Below are 21283 nucleotides of genomic sequence, written 5' to 3'. Positions count from 1 at the left end.
TCCTGTCCCACATATAGGTTTCTCAGGAGACAGATAAAGTGGTCAGGCACTCCCATTTCTTTAAGAACTTGCCATAGTTTGCTGTGGTCCACACAGTCAAAGGCTTTCGCATAGTCAATGAAGCAGAAGTAGATATTTTTCTGGAACTCTCTGGCTTTCTCTATAATCCAGCGCAAGTTAGCAATTTGGTCTCGAGTTCCTCTGCCTCTTCGGAATCCAGCTTGTACTTCTGGGAGTTCTCGGTCCACATACTGCTGAAGCCTACCTTGGAGGATTTTGAGCATAACCTTGCTAGCGTGTGAAATGAGTGCAATTGTACGGTAGTTGGAGATCCAATCCTCTGGCCACTGTTGAGTTTTCCAAACTTGCTGGCATATTGAATGTAGCACCTTAACAGCATCATCTTTCAAGATTTTAAATAGTTCAACTGGAATGCCATCACCTCCACTGGCCTTGTTGTTAGCCAGGCTTTCTAAGGCCCACTTGACTTCACTCTCCAGGATGTCTGGCTCAAGGTCAGCAACTACATTGTCTGGGTTGTCCGGGATATCCAAATCTTTCTGATATAATTCCTCTGTGTATTCTTGCCACCTCTTCTTGACGTCTTCTGCTTCTGTTAGGTCCCTCCCATTTTTGTCTTTTATCATGTTCATCTTTGCGCAAAATGTTCCTCTAATATCTCCAGTTTTCCTGAACAGATCTCTGGTCTTTCCTTTTCTGTTATCTTCCTCTATTTCTTTGCATTGTTCATTTAAGAAGGCCCTCTTGTCTCTCCTTGCTATTCTTTGGAAGTCTGCATTCAATTTTCTGTAACTTTCCCTATCTCCCTTGCATTTTGCTTCCCTTCTCCTCTCTGCTATTTCTAAGGCCTCGTTGGACAGCCACTTTGCTTTCTTGCATTTCCTTTTCTTTGGGATGGTTTTCGTTGCTGCCTCCTGGACAATGTTACGAGCCTCTATCCAAAGCTCTTCAGGCACTCTGTCCACCAAATCTAGTTCCTTAAATCTGTTCTTTACTTCCACTGTGTATTCATAAGGGATTTGGTTTAGATTATACCTGAGTGGCCCAGTGGTTTTTCCTAATCTCTTCAGTCTAAGCTTGAATTTTGCTATGAGAAGCTGATGATCAGAACCGCAGTCAGCTCCAGGTCTTGTTTTTGCTGACTGTATAGAGCTTCTCCATCTTTGGCTGCAGAGAATATAATCAATCTGATTTCGATATTGCCCATCTGGTGATTTCCATGTATAGAGTCGCCTCTTGTGTTGTTGGAAAAGAGTGTTTGTGATGACCAGCTTATTCTCTTGACAAAACTCTATTAGCCTTTGTCCTGCTTCGTTCTGAACTCCAAGGCCAAACTTCCCTGTTATTCCTTTTATCTCTTGGCTCCCTACTTTAGCATTCCAGTCCCCTAGAATGAGAAGAACATCTCTCTTTGGTGTCAGTTCTAGAAGGTGTTGTAAATCTTCATAGAATTGTTCAACTTCAGTCTCCTCAGCAATGCTGGTTGGTGCATAAACTTGGATTATTGTGATGTTGAATGGTCTGCCTTGGATTCGTATTGACATCATTCTATCATTTTTGAGACTGTATCCCATTACAGCTTTTCCCACTCTTTTGTTGACTATGAGGGCTACTCCATTCCTTCTACGTGATTCTTGCCCACAGTAGTAGATATGATAATCATCTGAGCTGAATTCGCCCATTCCTGTCCATTTTAGTTCACTGATGCCCAGGATGTCGATGTTTATTCTTGCCATCTCCTGTTTGACCACCTCCAGCTTCCCAAGGTTCATAGATCTTACATTCCAGATTCCTATGCAGCATTTTTCTTTACAGCATTGGACTTTCCTTTCACTTCCAGGCACGTCCACAGCTGAGCGTCCTTTCGGCTTTGGCCCAACCACTTCATTAGCTCTGGAGCTACTTGTACTTGTCCTCCACTTTTCCTCAGTAGCATATTGGACGCCTTCAGACCTGAGGGTCCCATCTTCCAGCGTCATATCTTTTAGCCTTTTGTTTCTGATCATGGGGTGTTCTTGGCAAAGATACTGGAGTGGCTTGCCATTTCCTACTCCAGGTGGATTGCGTTTAGTCGGAACTCTCCACTATGTCCTGTCCGTCTTGGGTATCCCTGCACGGCATAGCCCATAGCTTCTCTGAGTTACTCAAGCCCCTTCGCCACGACAAGGCAGCAATCCATGAAGCATAACATTATTTGTTATTCTTGTACTAAATTCTATTTCAATTGTACTATAGATTTAAAATATGCATTTATTATTAAACATAAAAAGTAAATACTCAAATTATCTGGGGTAAGTGGAACAGAAGGAACTTGCCTATCAGTTATAATAGTAGAAAATCGAAATGATAGAGTCTGTTAGCAAAATAATCTTATCTTGTGTTGGTTACATATCTCACAGAAAACAGTCTTCTTCTTACTAAACAGTTTTATGGCATGCAGCTATCTATTTAACGCTGACACCAAAAAAAGGACCACAACAATTTCTTACAACACTTTTGGTGCATTACAACACAAGATGCAAAGTACATGTATAAGCAAATTTGGCAACCTAATTTTTAACTGCTGCTTTCAATTAATATAGCTTCTGAAGATGCTTATCAGTATGAAAGCAATACTGAGATGCTTGCAATCTCAGGAGCTTTAAAAATATTCAAAAGTAATTCTAATAATCTGACATCCTTATCAACTAATATCATGTTGGAACAGTTTATTAGCTTACTTGATGAAGTGCAGTAGAAGATCTGTGACAAACTTGGCTGATTTGACAATGGGACTTCCTGGTTCATTGAACGTCCGTGTATTATACTCTATGTACCGAACCTCCCACATAAGTGAAGAAAGTCGCCTTTGAAACAGAGAAGGACAAATACATCAATGCTTAAAAATCATATTTGGAATGAGTGCGTGTATGTGTGTTCAAATATCTGAAAAAATTTTTTAAAAAAATTCCCAAAGTCAGACAGAGTGTGGAGACAATGATCAATGCTTCATTTTTAAAATGCTTGCATCCAAACATAATAGGAAGAACAGTAATTTAGACATTCTGTGCTTCCTAACCTCAGCTATTGTTTTTAGTGTTGAGACACACATTCTGTGCATCCTCTTGGTTCTTACCAGAGCATAATTTCCACATTAGAGCCTTAGCACTGGCAGCTAGAGCTAGGGCTCAGTTCTCATCTTTCATGCAAATTAAACTTCGCATGTGCTTGTTGTCTCACTCACATCACAAGCATGCTATGTGAACAACAGGAGATTCAAAAGAGATAACATTATTTTTAAAACAGGCCCTTCCTTAACCTCCTACATATTCCCTTTTAATGTAGCTATATTTTATGGACGTTCAAGGAGACTAACAGGAAACAGGAATAGAAAGTTTAATGAAGAAAAACAGTGACCCCCACAAGCTCTGTGGGGGAAAGAGCAGGAGCGTGAAAAAAGACCAGCTGGGGCAGCCATGTTGGGTCAGGAGAGGCGCCACTGGCAGCAGCCTCCCAGAGGGGGAGAGGTGCCTCGGGGGGGGGGCACGGGGACTCAAGGCTGTAGTGTCAGTTGCATCCGTGTGTGATGCAGTTAGCAGGGCATGTGTGCGCTTCCTTCTGAATGCCATGCCGGTGATAACCGGGTGTTGTGATGTGGGGATATTTACAGGAGTTGCACTTTGTGGCATGCTTCTCTCCTTCCCTTATTTACCTGTGTAGACCACTGCATTGTACAATTCCCAACTGCTGAAGTATGTTTAATATTGAAGGCTACATTTCTTCTGAAGTGGGCTGCCTGCCTATCTTGGGGAATCTTGGCAAAGAAGTCTCCCCTCCTGCTGCTTCCAGATCACCTATGTTTAAGGTACTGAAATCTAATATAAGTCTCTGCTCCTATTAAGTTCTAAGCTGCTGCTCTCCTCCAACAACCTACTGCATTACAAGTAACGCCACCACCCCAAGTACTTGGGAGAATGGTCTTCAACTAAACTGGTCCCTGGTGATAAAAAGGTTGGAGACTACTGCCCCAGAAGATTTCCCAAGACACTCTTAACTGGTGTATAGGCAGGAAAGGGACAGTATTCTAAAACAAGCAGGACTTTAACCGTTAGGACCACACTTTGAATTACATCTGGAAACAAACAGGAGGCAAGAGCAACAGTAACAGTCTCCATGTACATGGCACCTATGAACCACCAGGAAACAACTGAAATATCCGGGCATGCTCCAAAAAGTGCTCTATGTACAGTATGTATCATTAATATATGATTAACGTAGAGACGTGTCAATGGCCAGAACTGCATTTTAAGCAGTTACAAGACTGCAATTTTAAAATGAATCAATATTAACTCACTTACATGAATAATGTTAAATGAGAAAGAAAATACATCCAGAAATCCTTTTTAAAAACAACCCATTTTGGGTCACCTAGCTTGATCCAAAATAGGCTAGGCAATGGTTCCCAACCTTGGATCCCCAGACGTTCTTCAAGTAAAACTCCCAGAAGCCTTCACCACTGGTGGTAGGCAGGATTTCTGGGAGTTGTAGTCCAAGAACATCTGGGGACCGAAGGTTGGAAACTTTACTGGACATAGCAAGATTAACAACAATATGGGTGAAGAATCTCCAGATATTGTAGGAATGTAGTACCCAGCATTCCTTGCCATTAATTAATGTTGGCCAGGATTCGTATAAAATAACATATGGAAAACCACAGTTTGCTTACTGTTGACCAACATAAAACTATACACAAAATGTCTGATGGTTTTTCTAACAATACAAACAAAAAATCTTAGAACAAACCTGTAAAATCTATTTTCCAGTCTTTGCTTAATTGTACTGAGATCAGTAGGATATGCAACAACGGTACAGTACATGGGATAAGCTTGGAAATCCACAGGAGCCACAAAAGCAGAAGCAATGTCTAAAAATGGAAACAAAGATGTAATTACAATACTATCAGAAGTAATTTTTATGGTGCTTGAAGAAGAGTATAAAGAAAACAGGTAGTATTTCTACAAGCTTTCCAACAAGGAGAAGTAGACATTTTTTACTAAATATTAATTGTATGTAATGACTCAAATGAGTCCAGGCTATACATGGCATTTTCCTGCATAAAAATAGTCAGCAAGTAGGAAAAGTACCAGAGTGGTCCTAGTAACAGTACTTCAGTAAGTGCTTAAAAAAAAAAACAAAGCCCAAGAAAATGTTTACAACAATGTGGGGCAACTTGTATATATACGGTATTTAGAGCGCAGATCAGTGCTGTTTTATTCTTTTACATTCGACATTACCTAGTGTCATCAGCTGGTTTATTCCCGATATGATTCTTTCACATTCATCATCGCGAGTCCTAGAACCCCATTCTCCATCCAGAGGTTTGTATAATAATGATCTGCTCTCAGCAGTAGTTAAAGGAACACTAGTTCCAAGCTCCTCTGGAAACACAGCTGAAATGAAACATAAAATGAATACAACAGCTGATATAATTCTCCTTACAACTGAAGAAGCTGCTAAAAAATAAAAAACATTACTACAACGATGGTCAAGTTTTATTTGGTATAAGTAGATTCCAACTTATATCACCAACAAGGAACAAGAGACTAACACAACCTTGCAATCTGTGGAAACTTTCCCTTCAATTACAGTTTTTAAAAAAAGAAATAGAAATAGGTAAATTAATCTCACCATCATGCAATCATAATGACAATGCTTCTTGTTAACCAGTCTAAAAGCTAACAGGAATTGTAAAGAACTGCTAGAAAAAGTGTAAACACACATCTCTAAACAGACCCTTAATCACCATGTTTTAAGTACAGTGGTGCCCCGCATAACGACGATAATCCGTTCCGAAAAAATCATCGCTATACGGATTCGTCGCTATGTGGGGCAAAAAAGCCCATAGGAATGCATTAAAACATGTTTAATGCATTCCTATGGGGAAAAAAACTCACCTTTAAGCGAAAATCCTCCATCCGGCCGCCATTTTCGCTGCCTGATAAGCGAGGAAAGGGCGCGAAAACACTGCGGGTGGCCATTTTATTTACCCGGCAGCCATTTTGGAACCACTGATCAGCTGTGCAAAAATGGGGCGTTTGCGATGATCGCTTCCGCGCGATCATTGCAAATGCCCGCATTTTCGCCCAGCTGATCGGCGGAGCTTCAGGATGATGGGGGAAGCGCTTTCCCCCCATCATCCCGAAGCCCACATTTTCGCCCAGCTGATCGGCGGGGCTCGGGATGATCGGGGGGGTAAGCGCTTCCCCACGATTATCCCGAAGCCCCGCCAATCAGCTGGGCGAAAATGGGGTGTATGGGAAAAAAATCACAAAGCAATTTTCCCCATAGAGAACATCGCAATGCAATCGCAAAAGCAATCGCAAAATCTTCATCACTATGCAGATTCGTTGTTAAACAGGGCGCCCATTAAGCGAGGCACCACTGTGTAATGTTGGAGAGCAAGATAAGAGGAAAATATAGGACTGGACAGAAAAATGCAAGTATCTCCCAACACTACATCAGGGTTAAATAAACATTGTATCACTTTTTAGAAATATTGCCTACCAGCATTATTTTATAAATTTGGCAATTTTTACACTTATGGTCAAATTTTCTTTAAAAAGATTATTTCATTAGAAAGTTATTTACAGTTTTGTTTGTGACACTCAGTGCAGCAAGTGAACAGCCTTCTTTCCAGTTCACAACTAAAGAGCTGGATGGAATTATCCCTCCCTTGAGAGAGCCTCGTGGCGCAGTGGTTAAACCGCTGTACTGCAGCTAAAACTGTGCTGACGACCTGGGGTTCAAAGCCGGCTCAAGGTTGACTCAGCCTTCTATCCTTCCGAGGTTGGTAAAATGAGTACCCAGCTCGCTGGGGGGGGGGCAATGTGTAGCCTGCATAATTAAATTGTAAACCGCCCAGAGAATGCTTGAAGCACTATGGGGCGGTATATAAGCAGCACGCTTTGCTTTGCTTTGCTTTTAAGATAACCAGTCCTCAGAGGGGCACCTATCATGTCTGTTTTTTCTTGAATGTACTGTATTGTTTATACAGTGGTGCCTCGCATAGTGAGGTTAATCCGTTCCGGATTAACCTTCGCTATGCTGAAGCATTGTTGAACGGGGCAGGGAATTCCACTGGAACGCATTAAACATGGTTTAATGCGTTCCAAATGGGCCGAAAACTCACCGTTCAGCGATGCTTCTTAATGGCTGGCAGCCATTTTCGCGCCTTCCCCTCGCTTAACAAGGGCGCGAAAACGCTGCGCGCAGCCATTTTGGGCCATTTCCGGGCTTCCGGCGGCCATTTTGGCCGCCGAACAGCTGATTGTCGGGCTTCGTTTTGCGAAGATCGGTAAGCAAAACGCTTACCAATCTTCACAAAGCAAATTTTGCCCTATCAAAAAAACGTTGAGCGATCGCATTAGCGATCCCAAAAAAGGGATCGCTATGCGATTTCGTCGTTGTACGGTGCGCTCGTTAAGTGAGGCACCACTGTACTATTCCATGTTTCTGGTGCCTGGAGAGGAAGACTGGTTCAGCCAAGGTTGGTCCCTCCCTCTTAAGGGAGTCCTACTGCCACCTGAATGCCTGATCAGTTCTGCCTGTCGAAGCAAGTAGGAGGGACAACCCATCTCTTGAGGATGTCCTCCTCCTGCTACATAATTTTCCCTGTAGCAGGAGGACATCCTCAAGAGATGGGACTTACCTAAGTCTAATATTCTAGGGCGGGACTGAGGAGAGGTTCATCTACCCCCTATAGATATTAAAACCATTTGAATCGGGCTTTGGAGAGGTCCTTCACCTGCTGAAGGACTCTTCTCCCAACACCACCTCAGCAGAGGTAAGCAGTTCATGTGGTAATGCCTGACAAAAGAAGGGACCACCTTCCAAGGGGCCACCTTGCAAATTTCCTCCAGCAGAGAGCTAGTATGACAGTGGTTGATGTGGTCACATTTCTAGTAGAGTGAGCAGTGATGCCTCAGCTCAACCATGAACCATAACTCTCATAGCACAAACGCTATCAGCCACCTAAATAGAAATGGTTTAGAAAATTGTTTTCCCACGGTGGAGGTTGGAAGCACACAAACAAGAAAGCAATATGCCTGAAGTGTCTAGACTGTTTGAGCATTTGTTTCATTTGTGTGTTCTCTTTACATCCATTTATGCCAAATCTTTTCAAGAGGCCTGAAGGGATGGGGACAAAAGGAAGGCAGTATCACCTTTTGTGACCTGTGAAGCTTATCTTTGGGACAAAAAGAAAAAAGAAAAAAAGGCTTGACTCACAGGATAACTGTAACTTTATGAATAATATGTAGTTCTGGTTGGAGCAGGTTTGTGCAAAGTGCAGGCAGAAACTGAAACTGGTTCAGCCAAGGTTGTTTCCTCTCTCTTAAGAGAGTCTTACTGCTGCCTGATTGGCCGATCAGTTCTGTCTGTGGAAGTGAGTAGGAGGGACAACCCCATCTCTTGAGGATGTCCTCCTCTAGTGTAGGAAAATGACCAATTTCTCAAGCTTCCACATTGCAAAAAGCTGGCTGGATGCTGCCAATCACAGCCAAGTGAAAGGCTGGTGGACCTTAATTTTTGTCATACATAGCAAGGCCAGCCAAAAATTAAGAACACTTCTTTAGGAGAATGACTTCTCACACTATTCTATTAATCTGAACCACTGTAGTGCCAACTGTAACAGAGTGAGGTTGACATTTTAAATAGCTCATTCAAATATATTCCAAGTGCTATATCTAAATGCAACATTTTCAGTGCCGAAACTATACGCTTCTCCTCAAACAGAATTGCAATTTTTTTAAAAAATCATTTAATAGATTACTAGCCATTTCACAAACAATTTGCTTATTGTAATAAAAAGTGATTTGTTTTTCCCCCTTTTTTACAGCATAATCAGCTTAACTTCTTTACAGTTCATCACATACGTACATAGTAAGTTCTGTCTCCTTTCTGTACATCTAGGGGAAAGTAGACACATACCATTGTTTGGTATAGGCTCCATATCCCAAGGACTCATTTTCTCAGTGTCTCCATTGTCCCAACTTCGAGGGAAAAAAGACAGATGGACAATCAAGTTTAAGTCATTAGCAACAATACTTATTGGAATATTTAGCTAGTGAAAAAAATTTCCCTCAAGTTTTAAATTAAATACAAACTTACCAGATAATGATTGCGCACATAGGATGTTAAAATAAAACATATTTTATCTATGTATAAACACAGCTACTAACCAGACATTGTAGCACTGAAACAAACTGTCAGGATAATCAGGTTGAAGGGGCTCTTGACTCTCTATCGTTCCAAACCACCAGGCATCATCAATGACAGACCTAAATCGATCACCTGGACAAAAATATTGAGTCATATCACCAATTATTAGTTTTTCATAAATGTTTCCAGTGTTTTAGATAATCTTTTGCCAAGTACTGAGTAAATAAGATACAAAGCAGTCACAACTTTTCATTAGCAAGCCTGCTCATTCTGACTGCATCAACTAGATCAGCTTTGTCAAGGAAGGCTCCAGGAAGGTAAGCATCACATTGAAATAATATAAAATGTCACAATGAGCCTCTTTTTCATGTTGAAACTAAAATGAAAGCAGCAAGCTGATCTCAAATAGCAGCATAGATAACACACTCCCACTACATTTACATACAATATGTTGTTATGTGCCTTCAAGTCAGAACTGATTTATAGTAACCTTAACAGGTGAGATATCCAAAAAGTGGTTTTACCAGTTCCACACCCCTAGTGAATTTCCATGGCTGATTGAACATTTGAACCCAGGCCGCCTGAGTCCTAGTTCATTTACCCACTACACCACACTGGGTACAGTGGTGCCCCGCATAGTGACGATAATCAGTGCAGCAAAAATCGCTGCAAAGCAATTTCGTCGCTATGCGATTTTAAAAAGCCCATAGGAATGCACTGAAACCCCTTCAATGCGTTCCTATGGGCCTCAGACTCACCTTTAAACGAAAATCCTCCATACGGCGGCCATTTTCGCTGCCCAGTAAGCGAGGAATCCGTCCCAGAAAACAGCGGGCAGCCATTTTTTTTACCCGGCGGCCATTTTGGAACTACTGATCAGCTGTTAAAAAATCATCGCTTTGCGATGATTGGTAAGCGAAACAGGGTACTGATCATCGCAAAGCGATTTTTGCCCATTTAAAACATCGCAATGCAATCGCTTTTGCGATTGCAAAATCTTCATTGCTATGCGATTTCGTCGTTAAACGGGCCGCCCGTTAAGCGAGGCACCACTGTATCTACACACACTGCAAAAATTCTAGTTTGGAGAAAGAGTACTTCTAAAGCATTTATTTGGCAGGAATGTTTTTAGGGGGAAGTTTCTCTTGAATAAATTCCTTTATGCTGGCCCATGCCTACTAATGCTAGCATAAGGAACCCAAAAGGAGGGGGATAGAAAACTTTTAGTTAGTGTAAATTAAATGCTTCCAGCAACTGACCCAGGTTATGCCTGGAACAAAGTTATGTAACAAGATTTTGCTCAGTCTTTTATTACAGTGTAACATTGTCAGTCTACATTTTATAAATCCCAAGACATGAATTACTTGGTAGTTCCAACAGAGCAAACCTACAGAATCAGTAGGATTTACTTAATTTTGATTTACCATTCAGCAGCTGATTCAATGAATCTACTCCAGTTGGGATTACCTCTTGGATTAGACCCATGTGTTATTACTTTGTACCTTATGTTAAAAAGAACCATGCATTTCTAATTTAGAACAAGAACTTAAACCAATGAGAAACATCGTTTGTATTCCTTACAAGGGAACATTAACCCCAGACATTACCATACCAATTGCATACTAAGATACCCACCTATGTTCCATCGCCTGTGTTTTGCATCATCAAACTGTTGCCTTAAGACTAGGAAATCTATAACATCTGGCATATCATGATACCTATATACAATCAAAATAATATAACGTGAGAAGAGTGTTTGCTCTTTCATAGTGAACTTTTAGGAAACAGATCGGTGTCAAAAATTCAGTAAAACTAAAAATTAACAATGAACATCTGACTGACAAAGACAATTTATCTTAACCTTAATTTACTCCCTTGCCCTCTTAACAGTTAATCCCTACAATCTTGAAGCAAAACACTTCCACTCACACTAAGTTTGCCAACATTTTTTGCAAGAAAGAAAGGGGAGACATGACAAGTACTGAAAATATTGCTCCTTTCTCTTTCCAAACTGTAGCCTTATACATTGCTTATGAGTTATTCAACCAATGTCTGGCTGTGCAGGCACTATTGTTCATATCTTTTAAAGCTATATTTTATGTGAAATCTAATGCTATGCAAGTGGATTTTTATACAGAACCTTCCCTTCCTTTCCTCACCACTGCAACCAGCCATGTCTCCCAATCTGCTCCAAAAGTTCCTTAAGGAACTCTTTCTGCAGACAGATGCTGTTTAAGTGGCAACTGGACAGTAATGGATACAACCTGATGAATTTTGTTACAGTATATTTCAGACACTTACAAAACAACAGTCTTGCCCAAAGTTGCTCTCTTTGACTCTACTTTCAACTAATATATAAAAAGTAACAGGAATTTGTTATTCTGTTTTCTCTGCAGGTCAGAGCTATGAACACCTAAAGGCTACTTTCTAACCCTTTCAATCCAGATTCATTCGATACATTTTTTAATTTACAGCTACTGCAAATATGTTTTTTAAAAAACAATAACAGGGTAAAGGTTCCCCTTGACATTTAGTCTAGTGTGTCCGACTCTAGGGAGAAGTGCTCATCCCCCGTTTCCAAGCCATAGAGCCGGTGTTTGTCCGTAGACAGTTTCTGTGGTCACATGGCCAGTGCAACTAGACATGGAACGCTGTTACTTTCCCACCGTGGTGGTACCTATTTATCTGCTTGCATTTGCATGCTTTCGAACTGCTAGGTTGGCAGGAGCTGGGACAAGCAACGAGAGCTCACTCCATCACATGGATTTGATCTTACGACTGCTAGTCCTCCAACCTTGCAGCACAAAGTCTTCTGCGGTTTAACTCGCAGCGCCACCATGTCCCCTTAATAACAGTGTAGTATGACTAAATATCACAACAGCCACACCTACTAGTAGTTTTCCTTACTTCATTGTGAAAGATCCGCCTGTCAATTTACCAGTATCTGGGTCAAGAAAGGCAAGTTTAAGGCAGCAAAGTGTAGGCAGCCCAACTTCATATTTTATTCCAACTATTTTCATCAGCTCTTGCTCCTGATTGATACAAAACAAAACAAAAATGTATTTATGTCCTTCACTCAAAAAAAGCCTCCTGTATCGTTTTGAGTTCAGCAAGTGCATTCGGATTTTAGAAGAGAGGGGTAAAAAAGAGACATACCCGTAGTTCCATCTTATGCCATGGTTGCTTTTTGGGATTAATACTATATATTTTGTTCTTTTTTGCCATTAAAACATATGCCTCATGGCCTTGTCGGAAATAGTAGACCTAAATAACACACAGAAATCAATACATGAAGTACCTGGAAACTCAAAAAAATTAAAGCAACATTGCTATTAGTTATTATTTTGAAGTCCTAACTACTGTAAAACAAGGATGCTTTATATTACTGGACAAAGGCTTTAAAATAGTGTAACAACAGTATAAACAACAAAAGCTTCCACCGACCTACTTGATAATTAATTTATAGAATTTAGATAAATTCAATATCAATCATAAAATTATCAACCCATTAGTTTCCTGTCACTTGAACAGTTGCACCTTAGCGCAATAATTCTAAACATAGTGGACCAGTAATAACTTTTGGAAACTTTTAATATATTCCTAAACTTGCTGGTACTGCTCCCCACCTGTCCTCCTGCTGGCACTGGCACTCACACTGGCATATCAAAAAGAGAGAGAAGAAACTACACAGTTAAACTTTAGTTCAATACTACATTAAAATGAGATCCATAATTTTTTCTTAGCTTTTATCTTTGCTACTTCTATACAGAAGAGGAACAGTTAAATTGTGGTTCAGTTTCTCAAACATGTATTTTACTCAAGTATAAAACACCAATGTATTTCTGCTGCACCTCATTAGTCTGCCTATTCTTTAATAAGGATACATTTTCTTTTCATACAATGAAATATAAGCAAACATTTTGTTTATGTGTGCAATATGGAGTCAAGTCAGAAAACTGATTTATAGGAACTTTAACAGAGCTTTCAAGGTAGGTGAGATACTTAAAGTAGCCTCAACAGTTTCACTGATGGCCAAGCAGGGATTCAAACTCAGGTCTTCTGAGTCCTAGTCCATAACCATATCCATTACACTACACTGGGTATCCCATGTTTCTTAATATTTATTGTATGATTTATGCCATACTATGTCTTGATCATGTGACAAGACTGAAATGGTTAGCAATGCACAGAAGACCAACACTAAGTAAAAGGGCAGCTTTCAAGCCTGAGCACTCTGAAGCCTATTGTTTTATCATTGCATGTTCAGAGCACTAGAAAAGGAGAAGATTTGGAATAAATGGCTCCTAAAACTGTCCTGCTGACTAAGCAAAACAACTGATCATCATGTTTCATAATGCTTACAGGTTATAAGCAGTGACAGAGCAGTATCATACGTTCTTGTGCTAGTTCTGGGCCCATGGGCATTCATACAGTGATATAATGTTTGCAAAGGACAAGACCAGTCTGCAGTTGATGAGTAGGATTCTGATGCATTCAAATGCTAGGGGACTGTCTCAGTATCTGCACCAAAGTCCTGAGTGGGAAGAACTAAAAAATTGGGGAAAACTATGTCCATCTAGAGATGGTGAGAACAGGGAGACTCATAGTAAGATTCTTCAGAGGAACGGTGTTCAGACTTTTGAGTATTCCCCTCCACTCCTTTTCAAAAGAAAAAAGGAAGAGCTGGAGTAGGAAAGGAAACACGCTTGATAAGTTTTACAAGAGAATCACTTTTTCAATAGGCAGTATATAATGAAAGAATCTAGTTCAAGGGCCTTCTGAGCCACAGAGAAAGGCATAAACAAGAGGCAGAAAAGGAAATACCTCATCTCCCATTTGTGGTACAAATGGACATCTGCGAGGAACAGTATCTGTAATCCATACTGAAGGCAGCCATTCTTCCAGCGTCAAACCATTTTCTGCTAAAACAGGCAGCCTCTAAGAAAACACCAAAGTAGTCTGAATTATCTTCTAGCATTTTTAAGTCTATAAATCATAGTTTGAAATAATTATTTATAGAAAAATAAATGTAATTTGAAGTATTCTGATTAGACATTGGGAGTACATAGGAAATAGGAAAATGTTTGCAACAGCAACAAACCTGACACTTGTCTAGACTCACTCTGAAACTATGTACACTTTTTGATCTCATCAGCTTCTGTTTCCAAATGCAACAATGTGATACACTCCTGGGTAATATTGGAAATTGTATTCTAGCACAGTATTCATCCTCATAACAGACAAGGTTTTGTATCCAACTGGTGTCACTCAGCTGATAAATGTTATGAGTCAGTGCACACCAATAAAAAAACAAATGGAGGAAATTTATATTTCCTTCTTCCTCTGCAAGCTCCCCTTCCCACCTAACCTTCCATATTATTTTGAAGGCTCTCCAAACTCATTAAAGCAGTCCTGGAGACCTGAAGGAGAAAAGGACATACAAGTCTAAAGAGCTTGCTCTCTGTTTTGTTCAGATAAAAACACTGTACAGCTATTGGGATCTTTTCGATGGAAGCTAAATTACCTAGCCAAATGTACAGGGTTGCCCTTGTATTGTACTGTTCCCAGGTGCAAAATGCTCGACAATTCACGACAGCAGGTGAATCTAAGGCAACATACCAACCCAGTGTAACAGGAAAAAGAACTGTTTCTGCAACCTTCAGTTGTATAGCCTAACAGGTAGTTTAGTATTACAGTTTGTTAGAAGTCATTAAGAATTGATATATGCTCCTATATGGACAACCTCAGCCTTTCTCATGGCTATCTCTGCTCTAAGACTTAATTCTCTGTGCAATAGAACTCTGGACCTAACTGCTTAAAACAAGTGAGAGGCACAAAAACAAATGGCTCTCCTATAATACAGAGAATCTTTTCAGATACAAATCTTTCAGATACAAAGCATTCTCCTTTTGCAACCATTCAGTTTTGTCAGCCCACAGCTTTTTTAAAAAAAAAACCACACTGAATTCACACTGAACCCATTTTATCAATGTGATAAAAGAAGAAAAAGAAAAAAAACTAGAGGAATCCAGAAGTTAACTAGAACACAATGCTGCTCTAGCTACACCAATCCCGCTTCTCATGAAACGAACAAGTCTCATGCACAAAGGAATCTAGAGAAAAGAAGAAAGTGAAGAGAACTTCAGATACCTATTCCTGTTGTGCTGGTTTTATTTTCTAATAGGTGCATTGTCTTTAGTGACAACACCTTTTTATGAATGTTCACCACCACTCTGAGGATTTCAATTGAAAACTAGAATACAAGTTTACTAGTACAGTGGTGCCCCACAAGACGGATGTAATTCGTTCCACAAGAATCGCTGTCTTGTGAAAAAATTGTCTTGCGACTTCCCTATGGGAACCTTCCCTATGGGAACCCCCATCGGTCTTGGGGGGGGGGGACCATCTTGTGAAGCATGGCCATAGAAGAAACTGTCTTACGAAGCACCATAGTGATCGCAAAAACCAATCGTCTTGAGGGTTTTTCGTCCTGTGAGGCAATGGTCTTGCGAGGCACCACCGTATTCACATTCTTTCCAGTAGATTTTAATTTGCCAGGCATTTGGCGAATTAATGTCCACATTATTAATCATGTCTGATTAACATAAAGTTTTATTATAATACTCAGAGTGTATCTTCAACAGATAGCCACTGCTCAGCATCCTACACGTCCTTAATGTAACCTTTGGGTCCCTTGTTGGGAGAAATGCGGCATCATCATCATCATATAGGATGACTTTCACTACTAGTTTGTTTTGTGGTCTTACAGCACCAGGGCTGTGTCATTCATGTGGCTTTTTGGATTCCAACTCCTAGAATTCTCCAAGAATTCACCAGGAGGAATTCTTGGGAGTTTCCTGCCCATGGACACACACACCTACATTTCACTCACCTGGAAAAAGTACCTTCCAGGCTGTCTCAGGCCCATTTCCTGCACAAAAATGAAACTCCCTCCGTGCTTCCTAGGAGGCATAGGCCTTTGTGGGAGACCTGCAAGTCTTTGGGAATGCCCTATATAGAGCCTAAGAGGTAGAAAGATTACACCTCCCACAAAGACACAGACCTCTAGGAAGCACTGGAGTAGTTTCCATCTTGCAAATGCACACCCTGAAGCAGCCTAGAAGATAGACCTTGTTCCAGGTGAGTGAAATGTAGATGTTTCCAGGTGTCTGAAGGTGTGTCTCTATGGGCAGGAAGTCCTAGAATTCTACTTGGGAAATTTTTGGAGAATTCTGGAAGTTGGAGTCCAAAACAAACAACATTTTCCTACTCAGTAGTTTCAATCAAATGGCAGCAAGTACAAATCAAGTCAGTACAGATGGTTGTGCTGGAATCTATGAACAGATTCTAGCACTTAGGTTCTCCACTGGTAGACCAATCCTCTACTTTGAATACTTCTGCAAAAATACAGATTTCAAAGATCCTGCTCTCAAAAATCAAACAGAAAATGAAAGTGTTCCCTACATTTAGACCACATTTATAAGAACACCTTCTTACTCTTGTGTACAAGAGAGGCCATGGCTCTGAAGAATGTTTTTTCGAATGCATTTTTTAAAGTTCATGAAAGGAAATGACAGAAGATAAAGAGCTATGTCAAGGTGAAAGGTGAAGTCACAGCAACTGTCCAGCTGATGTCCATAATATCCATATAATTACATTTCATGCTGCACTTGCTATCACTATTTCCCCTCAACTAGCACAGCAATATGGTGATACACTAGGTACATGTCAATACCAGAGATAAGTTATATTCAAATGCAGGGATGTTGCATGATAATGATATAAAAACAGCACCAGTCTTTTTTTTTTTTCAGTATATTCAGCACTACAGAAATGAGACTGGATAAGCCTCCAACATATTTGCTTTTTCTTCCAATCTTCTTGCATAGCCATAAACAGATCAGAAGATTTTGCTGGATTTTTCAACTAACATTGCTCAAACCAACAACTATGGTAACTATGGGTTGGGGAACAAGCCAGGATCTTAAGCTACAGTTTGAAGATGTCTTTTTCCCCCTAAAGTAGTTGTAAAGTCTTTGGTACCTTCCAGATCTTTTAGACTATAATTCTCATAACTATAGACTATGCCAGCTATGTGATGGAGGTTATGGTCCAAAACACTTAAAAAGCACCAACTGATTCCTATTCCTACACTATTTTTTATTTATTAGTTTGCCTTGATTTGGTTATAAATAGCTATGGTAAAAATGAAAGCAAAAAGGTTCCTATCTCTTTCTTGTGGTCATAGTGGAGAAGGCGAGAGGTAGGGCATGAATCTCATGCATATTAATACTCACAGCCTTAAATGAGTTTCTCTTCAAAAGCCAGGGCAGAATATTCTTAACAAACCAGCAAACAACATGCCATACTTTAGACCTACATGTAAACCAAGTTAATATATCTCTGACTGCACCACAAGAATGATATCACCAGCTGCAGTAGACGGCTATTAATTAAAGAATTCCTCCTTTATTTCAGGCTGGGCATGACTCACACACAATGATGCCAAGTCACATGCATTGAAAAATGAAAAAGGAACTCCTTAAATTGCTACAATCTGCCATGGACCTAGATATCACTTTATGAAGCTATACAAAAGGATACAGGCATTTACGATTTATCACATGACAGATGCATGTTTGAAGACAGACATCAGGATCCTGCATATCAACCATCTAATAACTGGGCAATATATGAAAACATTGGCTTGGATCCTAATTTGCCTTCCATGAATCAAAGTACACATAAATGGAACAGAGTCTTCCTACCCGGTGTTTCCCTCCATGCCATCTACACCCCCTGGAAGTTCCTGGTGAGTACCAGGAGATCTTTGTGAATAATGTAGAATATGTTCTAGGAAATGCAGATGGAGAGAGGAGTGTTACATACAGCACTGATGTTACCTGTCTGTCATGGGTTTGGAGGGAAAGTTCCATCCTATGGGGAGTGGAAGGCGGGACATCAGGAGGAGGGGCTGTACTGTATATATATGTGATGCGTGTGTGGAGATGCTAAGAGACACTGTGAGACACTGGGTTGTGACGAAGCAGCAGCTGGGAAGAAGAAGCTGTTGTGGGAGTCTGTGTGTCAGACAGGGTACTTCTGTGTGTCAGAGTACCAACCTGATAGGTTCAGGTGTCTGTTGGTTAGCCAGAACTGATAGGTTCAGGGTCTGTGCTTCAAGTTAAGGGTTCTGGGTGAACCAAACTGTATGCTTGTATGAGTGAGAATAAGCCACGTTACTTTATGTTATTCACCTGATTGTTTATTTTTCCCTGTGTGTATTTAAATAAACCTTATTCTTTTTATTGTTTAAAAATCCATCCCTGGTCTGTGTGACTTCTTAGAGGGAATGGTTGGTGGCAGCTTAGTGTAACTGTGTGACATATCCCAGTAGGTCTGGGTTTGTCACATTGATTGGTGTCCAGCGTGTGGGATACGACTGGTCCAGTTGTCCAGTGGTCCAGCAAAGCCTTGGCAGGTGTGCCCAGAGCAAGGGGGGTCTAGTCAGGGACAGTCTGAGGCGCGTAGGTAATCTTCTAGGTGTACCTCACGGGGAGGTGCGCTAGTAGAAGAACGTGCCAACTGGGGAGACTTAGATTAAGGTGCTCTGAGGCAGCCTAGTTTTGGCGGGAAAAAGCTGAGGCAAAACTGCGTAGTAACAGTGAGCTAGCTTGCCAGCTGAGAGGCCCAGCAGAGGGGGGTAGGCTCTGACTCGATACTGTTGCAAGTTAGTGCTGAAGAACAGCAGCAGTCTCTAGGGAGAGCTGGTTCTGAGGCAAGAAGGGAAAAAGTGGTCGTTTTATTTTGAGGCTTGACTTTTTAAAGCAGCCTGTTCTGAGGGGGGATTATGCCCTTGACTCGAAGCCAGATGGCCGAAATGAGTGAAGTGAAAGACCCCCAGATTGACCAAGGTTCTGAGGATGAATTTGGCTCAGTGCAAGGTGACAGCACAGGAGAGCAGAACCCAGAACTCAGAAAATTGATCCTAGCCCAACAGCATGAACTGAGGGTGAGGGAAATGGAGGAAAGGTTAGAGAGAGCGAGAATGGAGAGAGAAGAAAGAATGGAAAAAGAAAGAATGGCGTTTGAATTAAGAAAACTGGAACTGATGAACCAGAACAATAATAATAATAGGGATTCTGAGGGAGGCCAATTGTCTAAGGCTGACCTGAAGAAATTCCCTGTGTACCACAAGGGAGATTGTCCTGAGGTGTTCTTTTCCTTAGTGGAAAGAGCGTTTGTGGACTTCTCAGTGAGGGAAACTGAGAAGATGACCATCATGCGGTCTTTAATCAGTGGTAGCCTGGCTGAGGTTTATGCCGAGATGCCTGAGGAACTGATGAAAGATTTTGCAGAGTTTAAAAAACTGGTGTTTGCCAGACATGGGATAAATGCAGAGCAGCTGAGACAAAGATTCAGGTCCCTCACCAAGAAACCAGAACAGACTTTTACCCAAGTGGGGGCCCAACTGGTGAGGCTGCTTGAGAAATGGCTATCTCAGGAGGGGACAGAGACCTATGAGCAGCTTAAAGACTTGATAGCCCTGGAACAGTTCTATTCAGTCCTGCATGGGGAATTGAAATTCCAGGTGAGGGAAAGGAAACCGAAATCTGTGGCAGCAGCCGCAGAGATCGCAGATTTTATTTCCCAAATAAGAAAGCCCTTGGGTGAGGGGAAATCTGTAGGTAAACCCAAAGAAACCTACAGCAAGTACTCTCAGGGACCAGGGAAAAGCCAGCAAGGGGGAGGGGCCCATGGTGAAGGGAAGCCCTCAGACATGAAACCAAGACCTCAGATTTTGGAGGGAAAACCAAAACAAGAAGAGAGAGAATCAAAATACACCAGAAAATGTTATTTCTGTCAGGGAAAGGGTCATCTAATCTCAGAGTGTGAGAAATTAAAGCAGCTAAAAGGAATGGTGCCTCAGGATTCTAGTGGGACCAAGCCAAAAGCTGTGTTCTGTGTCCAGAAAGAGCAAAGCTCAGTGTCACTGAGGGAGCCTGTTGCCATGGCTACTCAGTCTGGAACAGCTACCTCTGCTGATCAGGCTGAGGAAAATGGTCCTCTTATAGAGGTAAAGCGCTGCTTGCTGGTGAAAACAGATTCTCAGTTGTTTGAGACAGCAGGGGTGGACGTAGGAATACTTGACCGTCAGTATAGGGGGCTGCGGGACACTTGTTCCCAGGTAACCCTGTGCCACCCAGATATTATTCCTAGGGAGTTTATAATCCCAAATGAGAGCATAAAGGTGGCAGGGATTGAGGGGCAGGTAATCTCTCTGCCAGTAGCAGAGGTACCTGTCAACTTTCAAGGCTGGAGGGGAGATTGGCGGCTAGCGATTTCATCGACTCTGCCAGCAGCCGTGCTCGTGGGAAATGACCTGGCTGAACATGTGAAACGGGTGCTAGTGATTACACGCTCACAAGCCACCACAGGGACAGTTCAGGGGGGTAATGATGAGCCAGAGACGGAAGCAGAGGGGAGTTCAGAAGCTGTGGTGGAAACCTTAACCACAGACAGCAGATTTGGACAGGAGCAAAAGGCAGACGCCACTCTCCAAAAGTGTCTTGAACAGGTGACTGACGCCCAGCTAACACCTGAAACCCCAGTGAGATTTCTGGAGAAAAAGGGGATTTTATATAGAGAAACCCTGAGGAATATCTCAAAAGGGGGAGATGGGATCAGAAGTCAGCTGGTGGTACCTGAAAAGTATCGCCCCATGATTTTACAAAGGGGTCACTCTGACATGTTTGCTGCACACTTAGGGGTGAACAAAACACAGCAGAGAATCACACAGAATTTTTACTGGCCTGACATAGGGAAGCAGATCAGGGAGTTCTGTAAACAATGTGATGTGTGTCAAAGGCAGGGGAATAACCGCGACAGGACCAAAGCAAAGTTGTGCCCTTTGCCTGTGATTGACACTCCGTTCAAATGCATAGGGGTGGATATTGTGGGACCTTTGCCCAAGGCCACAAAGAGGGGGAACAGGTTCATTCTAACAATTGTGGACCATGCCACAAGGTATCCTGAAGCCATACCCTTGACTAACATTGAAACT

The 21283-nt window shown here is 41.4% G+C and overlaps 1 protein-coding gene across 3 annotated transcripts in view; it reads right to left on the bottom strand.

Annotated features, from left to right (window-relative positions):
• The window catches only part of PHIP (PHIP subunit of CUL4-Ring ligase complex), a 138656-nt gene that overhangs the window by 18212 nt on the left and 99161 nt on the right, over positions 1-21283 (bottom strand). For 2 of the 3 annotated variants that reach the window (XM_072999366.2, XM_078385560.1), the window contains 9 exons: positions 14044-14157; positions 12376-12483; positions 12127-12251; positions 10855-10937; positions 9240-9351; positions 8938-9050; positions 5295-5450; positions 4804-4924; positions 2742-2867 (listed from right to left, as the gene is read on the bottom strand). In XM_072999366.2, coding sequence (XP_072855467.2) covers positions 2742-2867; positions 4804-4924; positions 5295-5450; positions 8938-9050; positions 9240-9351; positions 10855-10937; positions 12127-12251; positions 12376-12483; positions 14044-14157 — 1058 coding nt within the window. The remainder of the gene's footprint in view (positions 1-2741; positions 2868-4803; positions 4925-5294; positions 5451-8937; positions 9051-9239; positions 9352-10854; positions 10938-12126; positions 12252-12375; positions 12484-14043; positions 14158-21283) is intronic. The other variant, XM_072999373.2, reaches the window with a different exon arrangement.

This window comes from Pogona vitticeps, chromosome 1 (assembly GCF_051106095.1).
Source record: "Pogona vitticeps strain Pit_001003342236 chromosome 1, PviZW2.1, whole genome shotgun sequence".
NCBI lineage: Eukaryota > Metazoa > Chordata > Lepidosauria > Squamata > Agamidae > Pogona > Pogona vitticeps.
The sequence above is the reverse complement of the archived record's forward strand: the minus strand, read 5'-3'. Positions and strand labels throughout refer to the sequence as shown.